General features: G+C 33.8%; 1 protein-coding gene across 1 annotated transcript; it reads right to left on the bottom strand.

The window, feature by feature from the left end:
- Positions 1–8,585: 8,585 nt before the first annotated feature.
- On the bottom strand, positions 8,586–9,189 carry LOC131647974 (defensin Lc-def-like). The gene is made up of 2 exons (XM_058917782.1): positions 9,070–9,189; positions 8,586–8,982 (listed from the first exon to the last, which is right to left on the bottom strand). Exons 1-2 carry the CDS (start codon positions 9,125–9,127, stop codon positions 8,813–8,815), a joined length of 228 nt encoding a protein of 75 aa, XP_058773765.1. The 5' UTR covers positions 9,128–9,189; the 3' UTR covers positions 8,586–8,812.
- Between the last annotated feature and the right edge of the window lie 6,520 nt (positions 9,190–15,709).

Genomic DNA, 15,709 nt, shown 5'->3' with positions numbered 1-15,709 from the left:
CAGTTCAAACAGGCAAACAAAGTAGTCACTGAACCCGACGCAGGAGTGTCAATGATCATACTTCCATGAATATCGGATATTTCCAAGTTCATACGTTTAGCACAATCCAACAAAATAAACGAGTGAGTTGCTCCAGTATCTATTATTTCAATTAAAGGAGTGCCATGGATAAAACACGTACCTTTAATCAATTAATCCTCTAGAGTAGTCTCTGAACCTGATAAAGCGAAAACTTTACCCCCAACTTGATTCTTCTTTGGATTAGGACACTATGGACTAATATGGCCCTCTTCACCACAGTTATAACAAGTCACAGCCCTTCCCTTGCAGTCAACAGCAATGTGGCCTGATTTACCACACATGTAGCACTTCTTCTCTTCGCTTTTTCACTCGTGAACATGATGTCCAGGTTCCCCACACTTAAAGCACTTAACAGGGGCACTAGAGTCTCCCCCACTAGGCTTCTTCCAACCTCCAGCCTTATAATTACCCCTACCATATGGCTTACCATGGTCCATAGGCTTCTTCCCTTTCTTGCCAACTAACTCGCAGGAGTGAGATGACTTCAGCTTGAGGTTATCCTCTTCATAGATCCTACTACAATCCACCAAATCTGTAAACCGCCGAATCCTTTGGTACCTGATTCCCTGCTTAATTTCATCACGGAGACCATTCTCGAACTTAACACATTTCGAAAATTCGCTCACTTCATCATTATTATAGTGGACATAGTACTTGGCCAGCTCAACAAACTTTGAAGCATATTCCGGTACCGTCATGTTTCCTTGTGTCAGCTCCAAAAACTCAACTTCTTTCCTGCCCCGAACATCCTCAGGAAAGTACCTCCTCAGGAATTCTCGCCTGAATAAAGCCCAAGTGATCGCTACACCTGCAGATTCAAGTTCATCTCTATTAGCCATCCACCAATCATCAGCCTCTTCAGACAGCATGTGAGTCCCATACCTCACCTTCAGATTTTCAGCACAATCGATCACTCTGAAGATCCTTTCAATTTCCTTCAGCCACCTCTGAGCGCCTTCGGGATCGTGCGTGCCCTTGAACAACGGAGGATTGTTCCTCTGAAAAATGTTCAGCTGCCTGTCAGCACCAATACCAGCTCCATTGGCATTCCCTCCTAGTACACCAGCAATCATTCCCAGAGCCTCAGCAATCGCGTCGTCATTTCTTCCTCCTCTTCCGGCCATTGTTCTACTAAATATTAAACAATATTCATTAGAACAAGAAGTATCGACAGTGTCAACCTTACACTAATCATATATGAAGGATTAACCGACACTAAGACTCTGACTCAAACGACCGACTATGCTCTGATACCATTATTATAACACCCTTCTAAACCCCGCAGAAAATTTAACAAAAATCTGAGTAAAACATGAAGAAGGGTATTACAACTCCAACAAAATAAACAAATATTCATGTCATGCCGTAAAGGAACGATAAAACAAAAATTATTCAGATATCATGTTAACACAGCGGAATATTCTTAACAACTGAATAATTAAACATCCAGAGTCGGAGACTCATGATCCAACCATAAACCATAAACAAAACAAGGATTTATCAACCAATCCTAAAATAACGTTCCCAGTGTTACACGACCAGAGCATGACACAGACCCAACTGACTCTAACAAACTACTTGACGAGCTAATCCTCACCAAGCACACAAGCTACTCCTCAATCCGAAAAATAACAACAGTAAGGGTGAGTTTCATTCGCATTAACAAATGTTATAGGAATATAAACAATACAACTTCATTCATACATTATTCACCCAAATTCAATTATATTCAGATAGTATAGCAACATTCATCAAATACAGTCATTCATACCAAAATACACACAAATTGTAACATTGGACAACTTCCATTCATGTTACAATCATACACAACAACCTAATGCAATGCAACTAAATGCATGTGGTACCAATCATTGGATAACCCATCTCACCGATCCACCACCATAAAGATTCGGCTACTTCTCTCACCAATTCCACATAATGGGAATTAGCTACCGCTGTCCCACCACCATAAGGGATACAGCCCACAACATGATTATGAAATGCATGCATCACATACCGCATGCTAATCATCAATACCAAACAACTGAACAATCATAATCATCAACTAATGCAACAACAATAGCCACACAATAGTTATGCTATTTTTCAACCAACTCAAATATACATTTGACATCAGCAACACATGTATATTAATCATCAATCACAACCAAGACGAGTTAATAGCCAAAACATTCACCAGTGCATTGGTACGCATAAACCACCACAACTAATTAAATCAAGCGTTTTAAAGTAAAATCGAGTCACAACTCAAAACACTATTTTATTGCGTAAATCTCTTAATTAGCTCCACTGTGCTCGAAACGGCACATCAAACGGACAAACAGTTAAAAAGTTATGCATCGTTAAACTTTTAAAAAGTCCCAAACATCAACAGCACGTGGCGCCAACTTGGTTCGCGGCGCCAACTGAGCGTTCCAAAAATCCTTGGCTCTCTGCCAAGCTATTCGCAGCGTAAACACCTGTACGTGATGTGAAAGAAAACAATTGTTGAAAAAAAAAAGAGAAACATCGAGCTACGAATGAAAAAGAAGAAGGGGTGAAAAAGTTGAAGGTACAAAGGAAAAGGAAAGGAATTATAATTCGGATGCTTCCCTAAGATAGGAACAACCCTCGTTTGTCTTCTTTTCTTTGAATCTTAAACCATATTACAACCCTGGAAAGACCTTTTGATTCTCAGATTCCACAGGACTTGATGCTAACAATATGGTGAACGTATGATATGGATTTTTGTTGATTTAATTGCTTGGATGAGTGTTTAACCCCTCTATTATTCATCATACTTTTTGATGTGAGTGATTAGTGCTGATTCAATTGCAATTGTGTAGTGTGTTGAACTTCTGGAGGTAATTTTCTTTCAAATTCTGTTTCATGTATATGTTCTACGTTTGCAGGGAGATGAGGAGTACCCAATTTGGTTGCTGAATTGAGCCACTTGAAAAACCTTTTTGAAAAACTTGTGCATGATTGTTGGTATGTTTTGTTGAGGTAAGTAATTTTGTTTAGGGACAAACAAAACTCTAAGTTGGGGAGAGTTTGTTAGGAGTGAATTAATGGTAATTGCATGTGTTAAATTAACTACCTTTTGAGCTAAAAGTGAATAGATCCTGTGAATTTTACGGATTTTATAGTTAGAATTGAACTTTCGTGGTTTGATGTTAATTGTAGAACAAATTGCATCACTTTGGGTGTTAATTGTGCAGATATTGAAGCTAAGAGGCAAAGACTAGGAAACACGCTGGCGAAAAGCTCTAGAGAGGAAGAATCACAAAGAAGAAAGAAGAATTAAAGGGCGAGCCGCGCCAATAAAGGGGCGAGACGCGCGAAACCCTTCTGTTTGGGTTCGCGCCGCGCTATTACGTGTCGAGGCGCGGTGGCTGCGTTACAAAGTTAAAATATTATAAATAGAAGCCCTGGGCCTCATAAGAAAGGATCTTTGGTGAGCGAAATTAGGAGAGCATTCTGAGTTTGCAGTCAAGAACAACAATTGAAGGCCAAATCTTTACCAATCGAAGATATTCCATTGATGAGGATGAATCCAACTATTAATTCTTGTGTGTTCTTCATGTCTATGGAGAGATAAATTCCTCGTGTTGAGTTTAAGGTAGTAATTAACCTATGAATATACAATATCATTGATTCTTTCCTATGAACAATTGTTTGAATTTATTATCAATAAGAAACCTTGTTTTTATATTAAATTATCGTGGAGTCTTTGATCGAAAGAAAAGATTCTAACTTTTGCCCTAGGTTACTATATTGATTCAATCTCAATTTGCAGAGATGGAATTGTGATTGAGTTTTCATAATTATCGTTCCTTATTACTATTATCGATATTGATATTTGGAGAGATCGAATCTCATACCGGTAAAAGTCTATCTAATTTGATTTGCAGACATGGAATCATATTTGAGGATAAGTGAAGATAGTAATTCAAAAGATTGTTCAATTGTGAAATAATTGATAAATTGTATAGGAATAGGTTGATGAACCCTAAAGCTCAACATATTTCCTTAATCGTTAACAACCGTCCATTATTTGCCTTTAAATTATTGTTTACATTTGATAGTACTATAATCACAAAACAAATCCAATTAACTTTTCTCACTCAAAATAATCAACAATAGAACGGCAGTGATATTAAACCAATCCCTGTGGATACGATATATTACCGAAAATATTTACCCACAAATACTTTCAACACCTGTTCGCGGCGCCAACCCTGTGCGCGTGGCGCCAACCGGCGATTTCAGAAACCCCAACCTGCAGAAAACAACATTCTATACACCCCAAATGCCCTCAAAATCATACTAGTACGAATTTCAGAAAATGAACCACACATACAACACAATTTGCACATTTACACATACTTCTAATCATGCTTAACATCATTATTTAACACCAATCATCATTCACAACATAAATCGAACCGAAGTTCTATAAACCCCAAAACCCCAACCCGACATACAATCCAATTCAGAATCCTAACATACAAACTCTATTGAATCATTCATACAACCCATAACAGAGGTTAATGAGAAGAATCCCCCCTTACCTCGATGTCGAATTCTTGGATGCCCTTGCTCTTCACTCTTGCTCTTCTCCCAATTTCACGTTCAGCTCTTTTCTTCTCCCTTTTGGTTCTCCTTTCTTAAAATCCTCCTCTTTTCTATTTTATGAAAATACAACCTTACTTTAGAAAAAGGCTTTGCAACTGACACACCCCCCAATCGCTACTTGCGACACTGGCCCATTAGTCTTATTAATCCATATTTCTCAAATAATTCAATTAATTCTATTATTTAATAAAAAAAATTAATTAAATTAAATAAAGAAATTTATGGGGTGTTACACAGTGCCTCACACCTAGGTTCAGGAACATTTGCCCTTGTCTTAATGATCTTTGTCGAATCTCCCCTTATGTAAATGGTGGTGAAGTCCCTGTTTGGATTGGGTCTTTCCACATTTTTCATGGATTTTGGCACTGCCTTGTTGTCCTTTTCTTGCGGTTATTCTGGGATCGACTCTTCTAGCTTCAAACCCAACTCTAATTCTCCTTCAATTTTTTTCTGGGTCTTGGGACTCTTCTGGGTTTGCCTACTTCGTAAGGAGGACTTAAAAAATCTAAGATGAAGTAAAGTTAGCTTCTAACACTATGATTTGGTCCTCCATAGTGTTGAATTTAATCTCAAGGTGGAAAATCAAATAAATCATCCCTATGGTAGCTAATTATGGATACTTAAGTGTCATAGGAATTTCCACGTACCACAAGGATTATGTGAACATCCTATTGAAGCCTTGTAAGTTATCTTCACGGTAGGTTTGTATGAGTATTACAAACATAGTTCCTAGTAGGCATCAATGTACATGATGTCATATGAACTTCCTTTATCCACTAATATGCATCGAATGTCTCAATTTATCATTGTTATTTTGAGAATCATAGGTATTTGGTAATTTGAGTCATCATTGACTAGATCTTTATCATATAAAGAAACTGGGAGATTTCTCTGGCGGGAACGGCTTTGAAGAATGTCTTTTGTAGGGAAAGTAAGTTACAACTCTCACTAAAAGGTGTGTGATCAATGATAAAACTTCGAAAAGAGGGTGGTGACTCCTCGCTTTGTTCTTATGCAGACCTACATTCTCGGCAATAAGACATCCATTGGATTTGAGGGTAGCTCGGGCCTTATTCTTTGTTGGAAAGCATCATTTGGCCATGAAAAGAAAAAAGAATGTCATACGCGCATATTAATTCCCACTGACAACCCAAATGATCCTTCATGGGTAAAAATATCTTAACTTTCGGTCAAATATCTCAACTGTTGGTTGTGATCTACGAGATGACGAGGCGAGATACTGTTTTGTCTTTGAGGTTTCTTTTCCAACTTGGAGATATGATGGGGTGAAACTTGCAAAACACTCGAAACATTGATTTGACACTAATGTTCCTTTTTTTATGGACCTCATTAAGGTTTTAAGAGACGTATAACCTTGTACATCAATCATGGTCGTCTAAGTAGACATGTCCTAGTATTTAATTCATTATGTTATTTAACAGTCTTAATTTAGTGTCCTATTAGGATTAAGTGCTTTATAGGGCATTTGTTCATGAGGTCCAAGAACATTCTTCTTGGCAACCAATGAAGATATTTTCTCTTCTAATGTCATCATTGTAACATTTCTTTATCGTAAATATATATTCTTTGGATCAATGGTCATATTGGGCCTATTCTTTTTGGGCCATGTTTGAGGCCAAGATATGGTAGGAGCAACAATATTTTTGGCCTGTGTTAATCATCATCATAATAGAATGATATCTTTTTATCTCGATCCAGGTAAGAACAAATATTAAACTAAAGGAAATTTTTTTATGGACCCCAACCTTCTTGGACATCCGCGGCGAAAATACCAAAATGTCTCTATATTTCGGAAATGCATCTCTGAAATCACTTTTTTCTGAAAAAAAATTGATTTCGGAAGTGCACTTTCGAAAACAAAAAAAAAAAAGTGTTTTCGGAGATGCATTTCCGAAATCACCTTTTTTTTGTGGAGAAGGTGTGTCTTTGGAGATGCATATCCGAAATATTTCAATTTTTGGTTTTGGAATGTTTCGGATATACATATCCGAAAAAATTAAATAATTATTAAAAAATTAAAATCAAGGTGAATCAATACAATTAATAGTATAATTAATTGTATTAATTAAAATATATTATTAAATATATATCATTATAATCAAGATATAATAATAATAATATTAGTCTAATAAATATTTAAATTAACACCTTATTTATTATTATTTTTTTATGATATATAAAAAAATCATTTGAAAAACTAATGTAATTCGAAATTTATATTAAAATAAGAATAAAGTGGTAAATAATTTTATTCTTACTTGATCTTTTTAATTTTAAATTTTTGTTGAATAATTATTAATATATTTATTTTTTATATAAATATAATTATATTGTATTAGTTATAATTTTAGTAATTACTAATATGAAATTTATCAAAAAAATAATTAAATTTTTATGAGTTTTTTATTTTTAATTTATAATATTGGAATTAGAAAAGAAATAACAACCGTATAATTATCAATATTACAATTCATAACTTATAAATTATATCAATTTTATGATATCTAAATTAATCAATATCCCAAAAGAAATATCAACCGTATAATCGCAACATATTTATCCATATGCTTCCTAACTTAAGCAGTTATAAGCCTATCCACTACCGAAAAGAAAAAGGAGTTGCGATTATTTGCTCAAGTCTATTTTGAATATTAATTTGGTTTTTCAAACACCCACTAACCACAACCAAAAGGTTACTACTACAAGCAAACACACATCAGAACCCAAGCACACCAATAAACTCCAAGCAGCTTTATCCACATGCATAATTTTTTTACATCCCCTAGTTTAATACAAAGCACTACAAGAAATTTTTTTATTACTCTAGACTAGAAGTCCTCTGTAAGTGGAAAAATCCGGGGATAAATGTTTATTACCGAGGGCCTGCTGACTACTACGTAAATCACTCCTTAATAAACACTACCTTAAAAAAAAAAAAATTAACCCACAGTATTACCCTCGAATAAACACTGAATAAATTATGGTTAAGTGTTAGTTATATAATAAATTATTAGTCTTATATTACCCTCAAATAAATCGTCGGTAATAACACTCAGAGCCCAAGTCTTCTGTAAAATTTTGGTTTATGAAAAAAATGCCATATGTATTATAAACAGGTTGTAAAACTAACATCAAATCAATTACCTACCACGTCTACATTCACATCATAGAGACGCAAGAATAGGAGAACACATTACCTCTAATGGTGTCAACAAAACAATATTCAAAATCTATAATCTTGGTTTGATATGATTTCCAAGCAAATATTAATGAACTTAGTTGGTATTCACCAATAGTGTAAAAAGTTTACATTACTAGTTAATTTTAATCATTAATTTTTTTAATGAAATTTAGCTTTCATTTTAATTATTTATAAATTAACATGTATAAATGATTGTGATGCACACATATAAAAAAATTGCACAGCAATTTTTTTCTCAATATTAATTATATATAACGTAAATATTTTATTGCAATATAGCATGTTATAGGAAAATTAAAAACATTAGATTGAATGATTTAACTAACTTGCAAATACTCCTAAGAGAGTCAAAATTAAATTTTCCGTAGTTAGGATATTCCTTGCACTTATGCAATCAAAGGTTTAATAAACTTTAGATTCAAATTATAGGGAATCTTTATATAAATTAGTATTATAGTAATTTAGCATGTTCAATTCAAATCCCTATCCTACTATAACAAGTGATATGCATATATACATCATCATATATTGATAATCTAATAACAAGGCATATTAAAGAAATTTCATAGTAGCTAGAGACATTAATCTACCTAATTGGTTAACATTATAATAACATCAGACGAGCCATAATTAAAAGTGTTGGTTACGAATTTTTTTTATTAATAATATTTGTATTCCGTATAATAAAAGTGCCTAACTAATACGTTATATATGCACGATAATCAGTACACACATAATTCACAACGACGCAGTACAACATAGAGATGCAGTGAAGCTAGGTCTACTGCATATTATTTATTTATTTATTTATTTATATTATAGTTTTATTTATACATATAATGTTCCTGCTGCGTGTTGGAGAAAAGGCATTCAACAGTTTTTATAAACGCACCAGCAGCGAAAATCATCCCTGCACCTGCCACTAATTACCTTCTCTTTGTTTTTGCAATGATCGTCACAGCTTCCATTTGTGAAGCATGGTCCCTTGTATTTGGCGGACAAATTCTCACAAGTTTTTGCCTCAATCACCGTAATTTCTTCTGCATCAAGATATCAATACAACAAATATTAATTATAAAGTAATTATGAATTTATGAATATTGAACTAAGGAATAATGATAACTTACGTGCAACAAAGAGAAAGAGGAAGAGGAAGGACAAGGCAGCTACTGCTTTCTTCTCCATGGCTCAAATAGTGATGATGAATATAAACTTAATATATCTCAATTCACTTGATGTGTTATGTGTGTTTTTGATATATGTGATGAACGTAAGACAAATATATATAGACCCATGGGGCTTGACTGGTAAGAGACATCACAATAAATAAATAAAGGTGCCAACTTTATTAACCAAGAATTAGGTAACTTTATCCATCTATCTTGACTAATATATATAGGTTTAATACTATGCCACTTAACATATCACTAAGAAGATGTTATTTTTAATAAATATTAAATCGGATAGTCAAAGGGACCATACGGCAAAATTCTTCATCAATAAATTTAACATCGCTGCTTACATTAGGGACTTAGGGTTGTGATCAAGGCTCTTATCAACCCAAGATATTATTAATTGTAATTTCACTTTAATTTCATCTAATTAGTGATTATGGATAGTTAAAAATAATTGTTATAAATTCTCTTTTTTTTATTTTCAAAATAATTAGTAAGATATTAGTTGGACTCACGGATATTGGTTAGGTAAATTGAAAAAAATAGTAAAGTTAATTATATTATAAGATGTTATTTATACATGAAAAAAAATCAGAGACTGGTGAATAGATATGCAATAAAAGTTAAATATTATTATTATTATTTATAAGATGTTTTATTATAAGTCGTTTTAGACTTTTCACACAGATTAAGAAAAATAATAATTATGATATGAAAATGATAAATATTTAAAGATATAATAGGAAAAATAGCATTAATTATTTGTTGGAATTGTAAAACGACTTATATTTAAATATAATTTTTTTTTCCAAAACGACTTATAATAAAATAACTAAGGGAGTATATCAATAAAACATAGTTAGTATGTAGTCAATTGAATTTTGCACTTGGAAATTAATAGGAGATAAACAAAATTCCAAAAGAATGACAAATTTCAAACTTAGCAATAGTAAAAATTAAAAGACATCAACAAAGGTGATGTCTTAGATCATTCCGATGATTCTTGCATTTAAATATTTAGGTGGATCTTATTAAAGATTAGTTATGATAGTTAAGTTTTGCTCGCGGTAGTTATGGAATGTAGCTAACTTATGTGTAACTCTGCCTTGAGTGTGAACTCTTGTATATAAGTGAAACCACTAACTTAATTACGGTATGATGAATTCAATATAATAAAGCAAGAAGATATTGCTCTCTCATTCTTTCTTCTCTTCAACATCATGCATGCAAATTAATCAAACACGATTTCATATGCTTAAGGGGGTCATGTTCTTCGGTTGCATCATCTTCTTTTTCATCCTCAAGCGCAGAATCTAGCTTCAAAGAAGCTATTCTCATCATCAATTTCTTCGTAAGGTGCTGAAAGTTTAAGCTTCAAAGAAGCTGTTAATGTCGCGGCCGATAAAATTAATGCAGTCGGCACCATCATTTATTTATCCTAAGGACAGGGAAACAATAGGGAAAACACAAAGTGAAAGATAATGCAGTCATCTCAACTGAGTTAAAGGGTTCAGGAGTCGATTAAGCGGGAGAAAGGTGTTAGGCACCCCTTATCACACCCTAATTTTTATCCTTAAGATTCCATCTCATTTACATCTTTGCAATGCATCGAGATCACAAACCTGGTTGTCTCTTAACTCTCTCATCTTTGGATTTGTCTTTGTGGAAATCATCAAGCACCTTTTTGTGTATCGTTTACATTTGTGTTTATTTGTTTTATGTTTCACTAGCCATAATCAAAATCCAAAAATATGTCTTGTTCTTTTTGCCTTGGGTTGCAAGGTAGGGTTTGAACCAAGAAGATCAAGTGAGGTTTTCTCAATTAGGGTTTTCAGTTGCTCAAGTCAAGATTTGGTCAGCCATTGATTCTCAAGGGCCTATTCATCAAAACTTGACCTATAATCTCAGGTCACGCTTTCTTCAAGCATCATTCAACATTATTTGATCAAAGACAGCTCAAAGTTAGTTGCTTGTTTCTCAAAGTATTTCAGTAGGTTAATGTGTTTATTTCCATGTCTTTATCATCAATTTTTCTCAAGCTTTTGCCAAGTTTCGTCAAAGGACAATCAAGAATCAATCATTTTAAGTTCGTATGATCATCAATGTGCCTTAAAATGCAAGAAAATTCCAAAGTTGTGAGATTGTTCAAAGTGGTTTGACCTAAAAAGTCAACTTTTCAAGCTTAAGTTCAAAATATCATAATTTCTTCATTATTCAACATTTTTTAGTGATTCTTTGGGAAAATGGTTCCTTTTAACATCATCTACAACTTCTCTTCACAAGTCAAAGGCCAATTATGCTTCTAAGGTTATGAAAAGTTTGGATACATTATAGGTCATTTAGGACTTAGGCAATATTTTACCTATAATTATAAGTCAAGGTGCCAACTTTACCTACATATAACTTTTAGCTCAATTATCCAATCAGAATGATTCCTTTTGCATTGTGTTCTATGTTATAAGAAGATCATTTTACAAAAATAATGAGGAGCAATGGCGAACCACACATGATTTCACATATGTTTGAATATGGCTTCATGAAATTGAAAATTCTAGTGAAGCGAAAATTAGAAGTTCACCAATTCTCAAGATTAAGCCCAAGTTTGCACGTGATTCACACCCAATGATGTTAAGTGGTAGGCATTGATCAAGAATGACCTGAACTGGCAAGAATTCTGCTGCATTTTGGTGGCTTTGGAATCAAGTTTTGTCACACACTTTTTGCACATGGAATCATGCGATTTGCAATTAATTCTCACATGTATGAAGATGCATGACCTCAGTTATATATAGAGCCTTCTTTTTCTCTCATTCTCAATCTTAAAAAGCCCCTGAAATCTCTGCTCGAGCTGAAAATTTTCTATGAAATTTTCCAAGTTCGTTCTCAAACTCTAAGCAAATTCAACTTCATTACTTGATTCCATTAGCACCATCGGCATCCTCAGAAGCTATAGCAAGAAAAACCAAGCTCTCAGACCTTCTGAAGTGCGCTAACGAAGACCACTGTTCACCACCTTCGATCATCACTTTGACAAGGTAGTTTTGAGCATCATTTTGACTTCAATGAGATACCATAATGTAGTGTGTTACTCCCTGATTCTTTCCCCTAACTTATCTTGTTTTGGTTGATTGTATCTGGCATTTAATTTTACTTTTTGTGTTTTGGTTTTCGCTGAGTTTTTTTTTTCAAAATTCTCCATCCTCATTTCCACTAAATGGAAATGGAGTATGCATTTGGATTTGCCTTGATGAAATGGTCAAATGTTGTTGGTTTGGTGCCCTAACACAACCATTTGCCAAACTCCGGTGACAAGCTCACCGGAGAAGATAATCGAATAGGTGTTGGTGGTGACAAACATGTGAGCGTGACATTTATTTTAATTTCATTGGTTCAATTAAATTGGATATGACGTGTGTTTTAAATGAAGGTCTATCGTGATCCTTTCAATCAGATCTCTTGGAAGCGCATACTTTGGCCAGTCAATTTGATCTAATGGCTCTTTTTTTCTGTTTTATTTTATTTTCTAAAATCCATTTTAAATCATATTTTTCATCCAAAAAATCACAAAATTATTTTCCACCATTTTACACCTTGTGTATTGTTTTTCACAATTTTATTTTATGTTTTGATATCTCCTTTTAAAATTCTCATGTTTCATGCATTTTAATCGGTTAAAAAATATTTTCATGCATTTAAGAAATATCTAAAATTTCTTAAAGGTACTTTGAGTTATTTGTGACATTCCATGATTTTCTTGAGTTCTTATTAGATGTTTAGATGTTTCATTTGTATTTTCCATTTAAAAAATCCTTTAAAAAATATTTAATTCTTTTATTTTGTTTCTTTTTGTCATTTAAATATTGTTTGCTTTTTGTTTACTTGGATCATGACTTATTTGATCAAAAGTTTCATCAATATCAATGGACTTTGGGTGATACTTTGTTTGCATGAATCTTCATCAATTCAAACCTATCATTAAATGATGATTTAAATCATTTTTGGTACTTTGGATTGATGATATGTTTATCAAATTGATGCACCAGGCGAGGTGATTGATCTTGATGATAACTTGAATCAATATTGTGGTTCAATTTGGTTTCTTCTCTCTTCATCTCTTTCTTTCTTTTGCTTTGATCAAATGGATGATCGCGTATTCATCTTTTTCATTTAGGTTTAGATTGATGCTTGATGAACTTTCATATTTTCAAATCTACCTTCTAATGATCATTTGATCACTTGAGGTACTTTGGATTGATGATAAGTTTGTCTCAAGGTATCATGGAGAAACTAATTGAAGTAATGGGTTAATCTCCTTGCCTTGTGCTCGATCCCCCTTGTTTTGGTTTTGACTTGTGCTACATGTTTTAGGAGGATGCCATTATGTCATTTCTCTAACGTGTATGGTATATAAATTGCCATTGATCGACCTCATATAAGTTCTACTTCTACATAAATAGACTTACGATTGCTTAACATATCGCTAAATTGTCCCGAAATGGTTGATTGATCAATAATACTAACATTATGACCATTAATTATGCTTCAAAAAATCCCATCTAAGTCCCCTCATCCATCCAAGTTCGTAAAAATAATAGATAGTGTGCCTCGATAAACGTAAAAGTATTGTCAACAAAAATGGTGGAACCTACTAGCATCATTATGTATGCTTGGGTCGTACAGTCTCATCTAGAAATAGATCGATGCCATGTGAGTAGAGCCTGCATCCACTCCAACTTACAATAAGCACCCCATCAAGAAAATACATGGGGTGCCGCCTCACTAAATGGTACTCCCAAGTATTCAACAACAAGAGCAACATCAACTTCTTTAGTGACATCTCGAGGAGTCCATAACAAGCCTTGTACAAATGAAGCAGACATGAAACATCTTTCAGTGTAATGCTCATCTCACCAATTGACATGTGAAATGAAGATGTCTCTGAATGCCATTTCTCTATAAATGTCGATACCAAGTTTGTGTCTATCATTGTCAAACTGATTATCTGAAGTGAAGATAGATCAGACCGAGTCATCCAACTCTCCATCTCTGGTAGGAGATAATGAGGAACCCTTTATGTAAGCTTGATCCCATGTCTAATAACCTTCAGTTCTGTTTTCGGAACAATTAAAAGTATGTACAATATATACATGTATATATATATAACACAATTAAAAATTAAAAATTATTCAAACTAAAGTAATTGTCATTTACGTACCACACTTAACCATAAATGTCGAGCAACACGATGCTCGTACTTTACCAAAAGAGATATGGCCCTCCTGGAAATCCTACTGGTTGTGATGCAAATGTTGATCAACCAGTATGCTCTTCCTCCCCTACCAACGGTGATCGTGCGCCCTGTCCTAAACCACCACGCTCTGGAATCCGACTGTCCTTGCCTCGTTTTCGCGCCACTGCCAAAACAAAAAATACACATGAACCGAAATTCTTTTTGCTAGATTTCTAGTGTGTAAAAGTAACTCCCAACTATAACACTTTCAAAAAGATTTTCATTTCAATATTCCACTACTCTAGAATACTTTATCATAAAGTTTTAGAATGTTACATGAACCAGATTTCTTTTCCTAAGAATTTTGGTGAGTCTAAAAAATCAGACGACTTATTAGTTGAGTTCTGATTTGCTGAGTGTGTATCAGTTAGTTGTGAAATGAGTTCCGATTTTGCAATATTTTTTTTGTGTCGGAACACTTGAAATGCAAATGAAAGATAAAGATAAAATATTAGACAAAAAACTGTTTATATTAAAGCATTTTGGTTAAAAAAATGTTTAATGTAGGGATATGGGAATAGATGAACGGGCGTGGGATAAAATTTGAGAATTTCTTAATGCACCTTATGCTTTAATAAGGCACCTCATTAAAATACATTTATGCCCCTAGATTTCGGAGATACATATCCAAACGCGCCAAAATTCAACACAATGCTGAGCAAGGCTCTGAATCAGTGGAATTTTTACCGGAGATACATCTACGTATTAATTATGTAGATGCATCTCTGGATGCACCCAACTTTAGAACAGTTCTTTGCCCATGATTATTCCAGAGATGCATCTTTGAAAGGTTTACGTAGATGCATCTCTGGACGTTGTTCGTTCAAATACGCGCCAGAGCCCCTTCCTCTTCCTCACTCATGCAAACTCAAGTGAAAATACATTTCCAAAAACACTCCTCCACCCCCATTTTCTTAAACTCTCTCATAACATACCCTAACAACATCAAAGAGCATCAATCTTCACCAAACACCAGACTTCAAACAACATTGAGCAATAACAATCAACATCAAGACATAAATTATAAGTTTTTTTGTAAAGTTTATTGAGTTTATGTAAAATTGTGTATAAGTTGATTTTAGGTTATGAAATTGAAATATTATTAGTGTTTCATAGCTTAAAACTGAATAGGAACGATTTAATTTGGTAGTTTTTGAATCAATGGATTATTTTTTATGTTTCATGGATTTGCATTCCTCCAGTGACGTTGCTTGGAGTTGCAGGAATTTCCAGAGATGTATATCTGGAATGTTTCAACGTTTACCCAAAACCAGATATGCATCTTCGAAAGCAGTTTGAGCA

Source organism: Vicia villosa, linkage group LG2 (genome assembly GCF_029867415.1).
Source record: "Vicia villosa cultivar HV-30 ecotype Madison, WI linkage group LG2, Vvil1.0, whole genome shotgun sequence".
NCBI lineage: Eukaryota > Viridiplantae > Streptophyta > Magnoliopsida > Fabales > Fabaceae > Vicia > Vicia villosa.
This window is presented reverse-complemented; position numbering and strand designations above follow the sequence as displayed.